A 13319-nucleotide genomic window follows, 5' to 3' on the forward strand; every position below is an offset into this window, starting at 1 on the left:
AGAAGCCTGCTTTTCCCTCTGCCTGCATCTCTGCCTCTTCTCTCTGTGTCTCTCATTAATAAATAAATAAAATCTTTTAAAAAATTATAATATATCTACATGACGTACTGGTGTGTCCCAAGACATAGCGTTACATGGGGAAAAGCAGGAAGAGTCTAGGAAGGATAAGGTCCTATTTTGTAAATCACTGATTTGGTTAACTAATTCTGAAATACATAAGCTGATATGTGCACGGGGGAAAATTTGGGAAAAACCCTTACTGTTGGCAGTGGTGGTTTTCAAGGTAAACGACAGAGGCTTTCCATGCCTGCATCATACACGCTGGGTTTTTACAAGTAGAGTTTGCTTTTGTAACCCGAAAAATTCAAAGACAAACTCAATGAGCAGAGAAAAACAGAACTACAGACGAGGACACAGTGCAGCGGCTCAAGCCAGATGGAAAGGGTGTGAAGGCAAGCGGAAGGCAGGGCGGGCCACTCCACCACCGGCCAGGGTCCAGCTGGGAGGCGCCAGGCGTGCTCACCTTGTCCTTGAAGTCTGTGTGGTTCTGCAGGATTGCGCGCTGGTAGGTGCCCGTCCGCACGTAGTCCTGCATCATGTTCTGCTGCTGGGACAGGTAGCCATAAAACTGGAACAGAGACAGGCCAATGGCACAGGGCACGCGGCAGCACAGAGGGCCGAGGTCCTGGCCGGCCCTGCGACAGAGGAGGGCCCGCAGTGGGCCCACAGCTCCCTCGGGAGGCTGCGCCCCCTCAGCCGACCTAGACCCCACTGGCAGCTGCCAGCTGCTCCAGGAAAGGAAGCGGGAAGCCAGAGGCCCCAGGAGGGACACCGCGACCATCACCGTGGCCAAAGTTTGCAGCAGGATGTTGCCTGGACCTGGAAGCCACCCAGAAGTCAGAATTTGCCATGGGACGGGGTGCCGGGATTGGGGGCCGCCTGCCCCATCTTAGGGTCCCCAACGAAGCAGAGTTGTAGATCAAACAGAACCCTAGAACTCAGAGCGCCAGGCAGGTGAGGTGCTGCGGGGTCTCTCTGTAAGACAACGGGCGATCGGGAGGCAGCGAGGCACCCGGGCAGGGGCACAGGCTTTGGCATCAGGCAGACCTGGCTTCCCATCTTGGCTCTGTTGCATAATAGCTGTGTGACTTGGAGCAAGTCACTTAACCTCTCTGAGCCTCAGTTTTCTCATCTGTAAAATGGGGACAATAATAGTACTTACCTCCTAGGGTTGTTGGGAGGATCAAGTGCTCTGTACGTGTCAAAGTGCTTACACCAGTGCCTGACACGCAGCACAGGCTCAGGATAACTGTGCTATTGTTACTCAGAACGCCTGTGGACCTGAGCTCCACCTGCACTCACATTCTTCCAGCAACCCTCCTAGACAGGCCCTGACATCTCCGTTTCATAGATCAGAAAACTGAGGCCCAGCAAACAGACACCTGCCCAAGGCTACATGGCTAATAAGGGGCAGAGCCAGGATGAGCACCCAGGTGGGCCTGCCCCGTGCTGCACAGCCTCCCAGGGGCCATCCAGCGGCAACAGCCTGGCCAGGAGTGCGAAGTACCCACCTGGAAATACTGCACGGCAGAGGACTCCTCTGTGCGCTCGCTGAACACCGACCGCTCCAGGGTGTGGCCCCGACAGGTTTTCAGGATGTTATAGAAGGAACAGAAATCTGGAAGGGGGAAGCCAGGTCATGAGTGGGCATCTCAGGGGTGGGGGCTGAGGGTCTGTCTAGGTGCACACCCCAACTCTTCTACCTTGAGCACACAGGCTTGATGATTTCTTTTTCCCCAAAACGATGTTGGAATTTAAGAAGAAGCTGCCCCTTGGTGGCCAGCACAAGAAGGCAGGTGTCCTGCACTGTGGGGTGAGCATGCTCTGCGCAGCCAGTGGGGGTGAGCCTAGCCTCTGCCAAGCTAGCATCGGACCTGCCGCAGCCTGATCACTGTGAGCCCAGCCAGCAGCTCCCTATGGGGTCTGTGGGGGTGGACCTGAATGAGGGTGGAGGGGGGTGGAACAACAGTGTACCGGTATCTACTACCCTGGAACCGTACACCCTAAAATGGTTAAGAGGTCAAACTTTGTTCTGCATATTTTAACAATTTTAAAAGTAGGACAGGGGCAGCCCGGGTGGCTCAGCGGTTTAGCACCGCCTTTGGCCCAGGGCCTGATCCTGGAGACCCGGGATCGAGTCCCACGTCGGGCTCCTGACATGGAGCCTGCTTCTCCCCCTGCCTGTGTCTGCCATTCTCTCTCTCTCTCTCTCATGAATAAATAAATAAAATCTTTAAAAATAAATAAATAAAAGTAGGATGGTATTTGTAAGACAAAGCTCCTTTTTATGAAAATATGCGGTCTGGGACGATGAGAAAGTTCTGGAGGCAGATGGTGGGGAAGGGTGCACAGCAGTGTGAGCACATGTAGAGCCCCTGGACCCTACACTTAAAAAAAAAAAAAAAAGGTTAAAATGGTACATTTTTGTTATGAGTACTTCACCTCAATCTCAAAAACTGACAATTAAAAGGGAAAAAAGTCAACTCTAAATATTCATAAAACAGAAATTTATACCAATTCATAACGTGCACCCCTGGTGGTGGTTTTAAACACAGACTTTGGATTATTAATTTAAGTAAAGAAAGAAACGGAGCAGGGGGATCCCTGGGTGGCTCAGCGGTTTGGCGCCTGCCTTTGGCCCAGGGCGCGATCCTGGAGTCCCGGGATCGAGTCCCACATCAGGCTCCCGGTGCATGGAGCCTGCTTCTCCCTCTGCCTGTGTCTCTGCATCTCTCTCTCTCTCTCTCTGTGTCTATCATAAATAAATAAATAAATATTAAAAAAAAAAAAAGAAAAAAAGAAACGGAGCAGGCTGAAGACGACCTCTGGAGAGAGGTGGCCAGTCACCCGGCTGCTTCCTCCACCGCCTGGCCTCCTCTGGCCCCTGGGGCACGGGTACAGCCAAGGGGGCTCCCAGGGAGCTGGCAGCGGTGGGCAGGCAGCCCCTCCACCTGGGCTCTCCTCCCAACTCTGGGCCCACTGGGCTCACTGGCCTCAGCCAGCCTGGACCAGGCCCGGCTGCCACGCCTTGATGTAGTCTCCAGCCCCAGGCCACCTCCACTGCTCAACCTTCTCCACCCCGAGCCACCATAGCTCATAAAACCTTCACAGATAACTATCCATTTTCCCCCTTTTACCCCAAACCTATTATTTCACAGTCACCCAGCCCAATTCAACACACATTCTCACATACCCATTTCTCCTCCATCACCTTCACATATACCACCCCCCCACCACCTCATCACTTCTTTCCCGTCCCCTCACCCCCCGTTCAGACCACATACCGTTCCATTTTATCCTCCTTATTACTTTGTCTCCTTCCACCATGCCTCTCCCCCTCCTTTGCCCCCCTTCTACCTCCCTTTACTTATCATTTTCCTATAACCCTTATCGTCTTCATACCAACCCTTCCCAACAACATCATTTCCACCAAACATCATTCACATATTTCCCTCATTTATTTCCCATATCATCCCCTTCACCACGTTAACCCCCCACTAGATATTTCCTTAAACCTACCGATTCAGCATTTTGACCTACATGTGTAATATCATAACTCTGTCCAGTTTCGTCTGTGCTCTTTATCTATCCCGTACCTCCTCTGGTATTGTCTAGTGATTCTGTCGCCTAGATCTCAGTGCTTCGCTGTATACTCGTCTATAGCACTCTGTACCCTCTATTCGCATGCCGTCCTTACCCACAGTGACACCATGTCGTCTGAAATTCCCACGCTCCACTCCCTACCTTCCAATCTAATAACATCTCAGAGATCAAGAATGCTAGTGACCTACCTATAGTAAATCACCTGACGCGTGTTGTCTGTCACCTCACACAACATGCCAGTATCAGTCACTCTACTTCTGTGTCGAACAGTTACAGTATGTGTCACATATCTTCATGTATCAGCAACATGTCCCTGTTGTGCCCTGATGTCTTACATTAGATACTCAGATCATCCGTACAATTAAGAGTCACTCGTAGAGTTTAAGAGAATCACCTCCAAAACATTACCCCTTACGTCATCCAAATGCCCAAGTCCTGTGATACACTCCACCTCCTACCCTGCAAACTGTTGTAATGTCAAATCGCCACCCCCTCAATTGTTGTCAACATCTACACCCCCCACCCCCCTCACACGTGATCCATCCTAAATGTCGCCTCTGTGAATCCCTATCAGTGTGCCCCCACGCATGTATGATATGTCCGCCTTTGTCTCAGTCGTCCCTACCCTCTCCCACATCCTCGCTGTACCGATATCTAAGCCTGTGCCAACCCTCAGTGTCTCTCGAGTGCGTCAACTAAATGTCATGCTCACACTTGCTGTGTCCAACGCTCACGCCTCTCTAGTGTCCAAGTGTCGAGACTGTATGAGTAGTCTGCGCGCTGTCTTCTATAGCTCCCAGCAGATACCACTATTGATCTTATCCAGTATACCTGCATATCCCATCCATGTCCTCCGTTGTGTATGTTTTCCTACCTCACAAGTATAACACCCTCACAGAGTTATAGTGATCAGAACCACGCACTCATGAGTGTGTCCGCCGTCTCTCGATATCTTGCTAACCGAGAATTCATTATCTCCCACTTTGTCATCATCTCTGTCCCTGCCTCTCCGTCTCCTGATCTGTGCCCCCGTCTGTTCTGTCTACCAATAGACTATGTGTCTAGTTTCATTCATTTCTCCCCGTTGAACGTTGTGGTCTCCGACATAATATTGAATCAACTAAGTAGCAATAGTACAGATTCGTTAACTCTGTTGTCTATACGTTTTGAATCACTCACATGACCCTGCCATCGCTGAGTAGAGTGCAATGTCTCCTTCACTCCTCTCTCGGTATTACTCCTATCGAGTGAGTGAACTGCAGACGACATGTTGTTTATACACGAACATCCTAACACGGCACATGACCCCTCTGTTACGTGTCGCAGACTCCTCAACCATCAAGCAATCTTCATACATATCTCGATCTTATGTGCACTGTGTGTCTCCAAGTGTTCTTTCCCCCCCTTTCCTATATCTTGCGTTCACTCCCCATAGATCTGCTAACTCTCTCTCCAGAAATGATCGTTCAAGAGATTGTATTTCTCCCTGTACCGTCTACTATCCTATCCTCTTGTTCCGTATAACTCTTACGTCAGTATGTACACACCAATCTCCATCTTAGTCACACACTGTATAATGTTCTGCTACGAGCCTCTGTGTTTGACTGTCGACCTCTACATCATCCCTTCTTCTCATACAATATCTGTTGTACACTGAGTCTCCATAGATACGTGTACACTAGCATAGTGCCCATCTTCGTGCACACTCATAGTGAATATGATTATACATCCCTACTGTTGAGTGACACAGTCGTGTTGCATCATAGAGAATCTCTCTGCCTTTGAACCCTCAAGAGTTGCCCACCTTTTTTTCTCCCTACGACATGTCCTGGTGTTCGGCATGATACATGTAATGTGTCAGAATACGTGTGTCTATATGTCTACATCTCTCCAGTACAGATGAATGAGTATCACTAATATTATTTGTCCCTCTCTATCACGTGTCTCTGCTACATAACTAACATAGATGTAAGAAGAGTCACAACTAAACTATATGTGCCATGAACACTCTCAACTACGCGATGCTCGTATCATTCTCGCATGTCCTCGTGATCCTGTACTGTCTGGTCTCTGTACTGATATCCGACTCTTCACCTCTGTCCACTGTCGCCTCATCTCATGTGACTATGATCTTCCACGTTGCTCGTGCCTTGTCATGTCTCTACAGCTAGTCTCATTTTCTCCGTTGGTGTCGCTGCATATGTCTTGCTTCCACTTGTTCCAACCATCTCTCTCACCTATGTGCTCTCATGTCTCTTGTTTATCCTCCACACCGCGTCTGACACTCCGAGCTCTCTCTGTAACACTCGAACCCAAATACTCGCCGTCACATCCCTCGCGCCGTGATACTACCATGATGTTTTGAGTGACAGATGCTCCGTTATGAGATTGTCATATAAGTATACTCTCTCTGAGTTGTACGCTGCCTCATCCAAAGTGTGCTATCCAAATCACTCTGATCTATCCGTAGTAATTAGTACGCCGCCTCTCACTAAGTTCATTAAAACAAAACTACCACACCCTCACTCCGCCATCTGATGACAACACGTCTATGCACTCCGCTGTGATCTCAAAAAACTGTCACCCTAAGTCCACTCATCTCTCAAACCTCAACTGCACCCTTTATATACAATCTAACTCTTCTCCAATACTCGCTCCACTGACTATAAATCAAACACTCCACACTCTCTCTCCATCTACTTCGTTCGACGTTATATGCTTCTTCTAGACACAGTGAATGTGCACCTCTAACTGTTGTAGTCTCCAATAGTTAGATACCTCTCTATCCACCATGTAAACAATGTAAAATCTAGTATATCTAAATCATCCTATCTCCTCACTACTGCATCTCTGTGTGTACCATGTCCCCCCCCCCCCCATCTAAATGCCCATCTATCTGACTACCTCCTATCTAAGATGTACCCATCAAATTCACCCAACCCTACCAGAATGCTCCAGTCTCACTAAGAGTTAGAATCTAGACTATCAAAGTCTAATTCTCACGCCATTTCGTCTTCATATCCTACACACTTATAAGTGTACAAAAAAGTGCCTGTGTCGCTCTATAGACCACGTGTGACCTCACCGTTGTGTGTCACTGTCCTATACTCTGGTCCAAGACCTGATAGAGATCTTGACATGCTATGACTCATCTTCCCAGATGTCTGTCATATGAGATGCCACACACTCTGTTCCCAACACATCCCTGTAACCCTGTGTCATATCCACGCCGCAATCCCCATACGCTCCATGAGCAACTCTCTCTCTAAGTCGCCCTCTATCATATATACCCCCCTCGCTATTGTGTGTCTCCTACCCCTGTGTTGTGCACAATGCCATGTGTTCTCGTATCCTGATCCATTACACATCACATCTCGCTCAATACCCGATCTCACATAACTTCCCCACAGATAACTGTATCTCCGCAACCCATACTACCAATAACATCATCACTAAAATCATGCCTCGATCATAACATACCACTCTTATGTGTATCTGTGTCTAGTGTCACTCTGTTATAGCATTCGTATCGATAGCCAGTGTACGTCGTACTCACCTATCACAGTCAGTTGCGATATTCCGCGGTCCTGTCGTATGTGTGTCTGCTAGTCATTCATTAGATAATGAACGTGTGTGCCGTATGATCGTATGAATCCCAGATCCTGATAACTATACAGATCACCAAACGTGTGTGTGTTACTCATCGTGTGTACAGAAATCAGATGTTGTTCTGTCCTGTTCACTGTCTGTCATCTGCTCTGTCACCTACTCATCGTGTGTATCGTTACACCCAGTCCTAAGCAACTCACTTCCTGTACTTGTGGAGTACTGTCTAATAGATTTCTGTGTCACTCGTGTGTGTTAGTTCCTGAATATTGAGTCACATGTCAATCCCATTATGTCGTTTGTCACGATTATGATCATACCAGTGTCAGTGAATCTCTTGTCACCCTATATATGTGGGTTCCTAATCTCACCTAGTCCCTGTGCCATACACATGTCCAATCAATAAGAATGTGTGTCATGCACTGAACAGGATCACTCCATCACACATAGTCCAATCTGTTTTCCCTCACATAATTACGTCATCTTAGAGTCATAAGAGATCTAGAAACCATGTGTAGAAAGAGACATGAGAGACTAGTTGTATCATCAAATCAACTCACATACCACACAGAGTATTATATCATATTTGTTGGCACTCCACTCAATCTTGTGATACTCTCAACACATACACACGATCTGTCATCCTTGTGTGTTACCAATATGGGTCACTCTTTAGAATGAAAGAGGATGATTATTAGTCTAATCTATACCATGTCGCATGAAGGAGAGTCCTAACTCTATATAGGTGAAAATTACTGTTGTGTGTTCCATGACGCACTCCTGTTCTGTCCTCACCACTCTACTGATTGAACCGTCGTCCTCCTAAGTCAATATACTCTTGGAGTGTTCGCGTGCACTACTTTTTGCTAGGAGATTTCATCGACACTGATGTCCTTGTGTGTGTGTCAATCTCCACTCTGTTGCCATCGAGTCCACCCGTTAGTAGATACAACACTCAATCTGTCTACTCTCCCCTTCTCCATCTGCCCGTCAAGACACATCTCTACCTGTCTCACCATCCAGACTCTACTCCGTCGCTTCCATGACTGTCTCCCCCTCTTCGTTGTGAAAGAGATAGAGATACATCGTCTATGAACTCTACCTCATAGATCGTCTAAGATATGAATCTCTGCCCTCATAGTCTTATTGTCCTCACTGTCTGTATCTTTCCATCTCTCTTCACTCATCTCTGTCCATGTTTTCTATATATAATTCCCCATTGGAGTGAGTGTGTACTGACCCATATATACACTCCTAGGTTACCTGTGATCAACCCAGTGGTGTCGCCTCACCCATCGTGTAGTGTACATCTACTCCATCACCAGTTTGTTGTCCTCGTACTCTTGCTTATACTTTTGACCATCGTATTCCTACATTTCACATGCTCTATCACCTCCTGTCTCTCAAAGTGTCTAGACCTACAAGTGAAGTACTGATACACACATGCACAATCCATCCCTATCTACCACATATACTATAGATCACACCCCCACTCACCATAATCCCTGTCTCACTAGTCACAGGTGCGTAAGAAATCTAATCTCTCACACCAATTCCATGTGCACCGCGTTCACACTCGTACGTCACACTCCATCACCAACACCACTCCTATAAGAGAGATTGCACAACACTACTGCACGCTACCTCGTGCATCGATATACAACACCACCATCGTCTGTCAGTCAAGACTGACTTGTATTAACACACATATGCCGCCACCCCTCTCTCGTGCTACGTGTGTGTCAACAACCCATTCAAATGTGACTTGTCCCATAAACTATACATGTGCCTTACTACTGTCCAATCTCTCTCGTATGTTCACGCATACACTACTTTGCGTTCAATAAGACTCTTCACACTGTGTGTACAGTAGATGACGAATACATTCACCAATACACCTGCACTACTAAGTGTGTTGCTGTCCTGCTGTGCACTCCAACCAGATCCCCCCACATAACTCTACACCTGTCACCCGAGGTTGTGTCACATTAGCCCATGTGCACGTGTCTCATACACTCATGTGCTCATCAGCGCTCTCTCTCTACTCTGTGTGACGCCTCAGAATCGTGCTCCGCACTGTGTCCTTTTGATCCATATAAATAGTTTGATACAACCGTCAACACCGCTTCATTCCAGCTGTCACCCTTGTGTACCTAGCCTCCATATTCTTGCCATTGTTCACGTTGCATGACCATGTCTGGTTCCGCGCGCTCCAACCCAACATGGTCTCGTCTGATCCCTCTTATACACAGACTCCAACTCTATAGAATCTCTCTGATAGCTCTTTGTGTCATCACTGACGACTGTGAATCCCGTGTTCCCACTCAAGACTTCTCATGCTACCTAATGACGTCTCACATACGCCGCCCACCACACTCAATCTCGTGTTCTGAGCACACTCATCACCGCCCCAGGGTCTAGAGTCTCTGCGTGTTGTGTATCAGTATGTGTTAAGCCAGTGTCTCTCACACCATAGTTCCCCCCAATGAGTGTGTGTGTGTGCTACTGCTGTTCTGTCACCGTAGACATCCCCAATGAGTATACCCTGTGCCATGTGTTTGTTCCAACAATTGTATCTCCTAGATCACTTGTAATCCAGATCCTCGCACGTTGTCCCCTTTGACGTGACCATCACACACATCTTATTGAGAAGAACCATGCTCAGAACTGATCCTCATCTCATATCTGCAGTCTCGCTAACCATCATCTGTCCCATGTCCTTGAGAATATCTGTATCTATCTCATAGCCCATGTGCCCACATCCCATCCCACAACCGCACGCATATCTACTCAAGCAGAGTATACCCCTACCCATCTCTCTCAGTTATATCACACTCACTCAGTAAGAGATCTTGCCTATCCTCCTTACCATCATTCCACTACACAGACACTCCCTGACCTGTCTGTCATCTCCCATGATATCTTACAGCTCTGTCTCCGCTCCCGTCCCTGTACACCCATGGAGTTGTGTGGCATCCAAGTGATGAACCTGTTGTTCTCATGTATACTGTGTGTCATCAACACTGATTAGAGATCGCCACACTTGAACAGTGTCATTGAGCTATTCTTTTCACCCTACGCTCGCTGCTCTCACTGTGAGACAATCGGCTAGTGCTCCAATAGTTGTAACTCAAGTGCTCTGTGATTTGATGTACTCCTCCTTTCCTCTGTGTCTCCCCAGACCTTGCATAACACTCACACCTAACAAACCCACTGGCACGCTCCTCTACCATACTCATACACTATACTTGTGCCTCACCCTATTTGCCCCACTAACAAGAGGTGTCATACGCCATCCCTCAACGGCCCTGCGTGCCAATCCCACAACCCAACTCCCATCCTACCTTGTCATCTGTTCATCTGTAGTCCAAGTGTTCCCTGTCGATAGTGTGAACTAAGCACAGCCACTGTGTCTCGTTGTCTGTAACGAGCACACTAAGTCTCATAGTCATCTGTTCACCCTGTCTGTGCCCACTTCACTTCTCCCAGTGTCACTACACATTCATGTCCATATACTTCATGAATGTCCTATTGTATCCACACACTGACACTTGATTCTTGGCGTCTTACTGATGCAACATATATCTGACCATCGGTTTCTATGTGACAAGATTGTGTGAGTCTTACTGATTGTTCTGATATATCGTTCTTACCATAGTCGTGTTGTGTAGTGTACCCCCCAGTGTCTCTCTGAGTGTCCCACCTACTGTCCTCTACCTACTATGTGTAGCCCACAGTGTTAGAGAGTCCCATGCAGAACCGTGTGTGGTGTGTTATAGTATACATCGTAGGTAACCTTGTAGTTACTCCCACTCATCTTCTCTGGACAAGTAGTATGCTCAGTACACGCAACTTCCATCCACAATTCACGACATTGTATGTGTCTTACAGAGAGTCATCCCAGCTGTGTCCTGGTACCCCGATGTGACTACCAAAAGAAGACGGTGAATGAATGAGTGACGAGAAAAGTGTTGATGTATCTAAGATGCAAAACAGTCAAGGTTGTGATTTGTAGACCTGTTTCTGTCTGTACTGTTGTCCCTCTCCCCCTCTCTTCTTCCTCTGAACCACTCTATCATCTGTCTATCCTGTTCACACTAGTATACAAAGCCTGACTACGTCTGCCTTATACTGTTTGTTTCCGCCGCCCCTGATATGAGTCGATCCTGATGTCGCTCTCTCGTGTTCTCAAATACCACTTTTCCCATTCCCTTACATAATCTCTCACCCTCATATCAATCCTTACTTTTGATCACCAGAGTTCTAGAGTCGTGTTCACACCTACACGATGAAATGATGAGATAACCGAAACATATGTGTCCATAACTCCAGTTTACAACGTGTTGTGTCCCCACCATCCCTCCACCCTGTTGAGTCTTGCTTTGAGTAGATTATTTCTCTTGTCGTGCTAACAGAACTGTCACTCTCCATCCCAAGAGACTCATGTAACCTCCTGCTATAGACTACACGTTATCTAACACTGTGTAGTCGACTCCAAGACACTTGTATAGTACTAAAAAAAGTAGAAGAGTGCCAGATAGACATTAATTGATTAGGATCAGATAGATATAGGTCATCCTCAGAGATATATATATATCCCAGTAGCATACTACAATAGTTGCTTAAGAACTCTATACTACTAACTCTCACACATCCTAGATTACATCTCTACTCACATCCTATCACTAATCAACACTCTCGCAATAACTCTATCTCTGTGCTGTCGATCATCCCTCCAAAGTTCACCACAGAGTTCTACAGCTTATCCAGACTCTCCTTGTGCTATCATACCTTCTACAAATTATATGGTTTAGCCCTACCCACCTCCTCTCCTATGTAAAATATATGTTCTCTTGAATCCCTACAGTGTGTATATGTGATAGCACGTTTTACTCTTGTGTACTCACAACCCAGACTACTTCCGCTACCATTCTCACAATATCCCTGTTCAACATATTCTGCACACTTGTACTAGTATGACGTGTGACATACATGTGTTACCTCGTCTATACCTTCTGTCTCACTGAATATTCAGATAATCGACTGCTCACTGGAAGAGACCACTCTACGGGCCATCCACAGACTAACCCCTTATCAAGACGCTCCATCCGTCCATCACACATATTACCACCATTGTTGTGTCTAGATCTACTTCAATAGTCGTTGCCAAACCACCCTCTTCGTGTGTATATTGTCTCTCATATGAGCCCCTATGTGTCACCTATCAGTGTCTCGCTCTCAGACATCCTCTAATATACATTCAGTGACCTGCTAATCTGTAGAGTCCGTCTGTGGTGTGTACCTCACAGTGTCCTTTTCAACTAATACCACTTATATTGTACTCGCTCACAGTACTCCCTAGTCCTTTCCTCCTACCCAAGTGCACCCCCCAGTGTGCTCTACTCGCTATATCTCGACCTCATTCGCACTAGTATCCCCCTTCTCAGTGTGCATGTCATGAGAGAGAATATCAGTCTCTCAACCCCCCTCAAGTTATTACTCGTGTCTATCCACCCAATTTCTGATGCTATATTATGTGACCTCTCCCCTATCTCCGCCCCATGTCTCCTTTCTCCCTGTGTTTGTCATCTACCTGATGTGTACTCAAATTCCTTCACTATCCCTCTATTATCCACCTTTCCTACTCGCTCTATCTACAGTCACTTGTTCTGCCCTGAGAAAAGTCCCATATGATCACTATGTGTACACATAATCTATGTGCATCAGTCCTTGTCTAACACCCTATACGCATTGATTCCTCTCACACATTCTGATCTATCTGACTGACCTAGTGTGTGTCTTGATTGCCTATCATGCATAAACCCCTAAAACCCCTATATTGTGTGTTATATTTGCACCCATCCAGCTTGCTGTCATACAGCTGTAAAGACATCTATCACCACCTCTGTTGTGTCCTTGTGTCGTGTCCATAGACCTACCTCTCCTCAAAATACACTCATACCTGTCGTGTGTGCTATGCTAGCTGTCTCTCTTTTGACTGAGTGCTCCCTTCGTATGAGTACATCATTGTTGTAACCAATGTACTCGTA

General features: G+C 47.0%; 1 protein-coding gene across 1 annotated transcript in view; it reads right to left on the reverse strand.

Moving 5' to 3' along the window:
* Positions 1–13319, reverse strand: part of CARM1 (coactivator associated arginine methyltransferase 1) — a 52719-nt gene that overhangs the window by 12111 nt on the left and 27289 nt on the right. Inside the window, exons 2-3 of the mRNA XM_055344339.1 lie at positions 1572–1678; positions 524–628 (exon numbers count right to left, since the gene is read on the reverse strand). Coding sequence (XP_055200314.1) covers positions 524–628; positions 1572–1678 — 212 coding nt within the window. The remainder of the gene's footprint in view (positions 1–523; positions 629–1571; positions 1679–13319) is intronic.

The sequence above is a fragment of the Nyctereutes procyonoides genome, unplaced genomic scaffold (genome assembly GCF_905146905.1).
Source record: "Nyctereutes procyonoides isolate TBG_1078 unplaced genomic scaffold, NYPRO_anot_genome, whole genome shotgun sequence".
NCBI classification, from domain to species: Eukaryota; Metazoa; Chordata; class Mammalia; order Carnivora; family Canidae; genus Nyctereutes; species Nyctereutes procyonoides.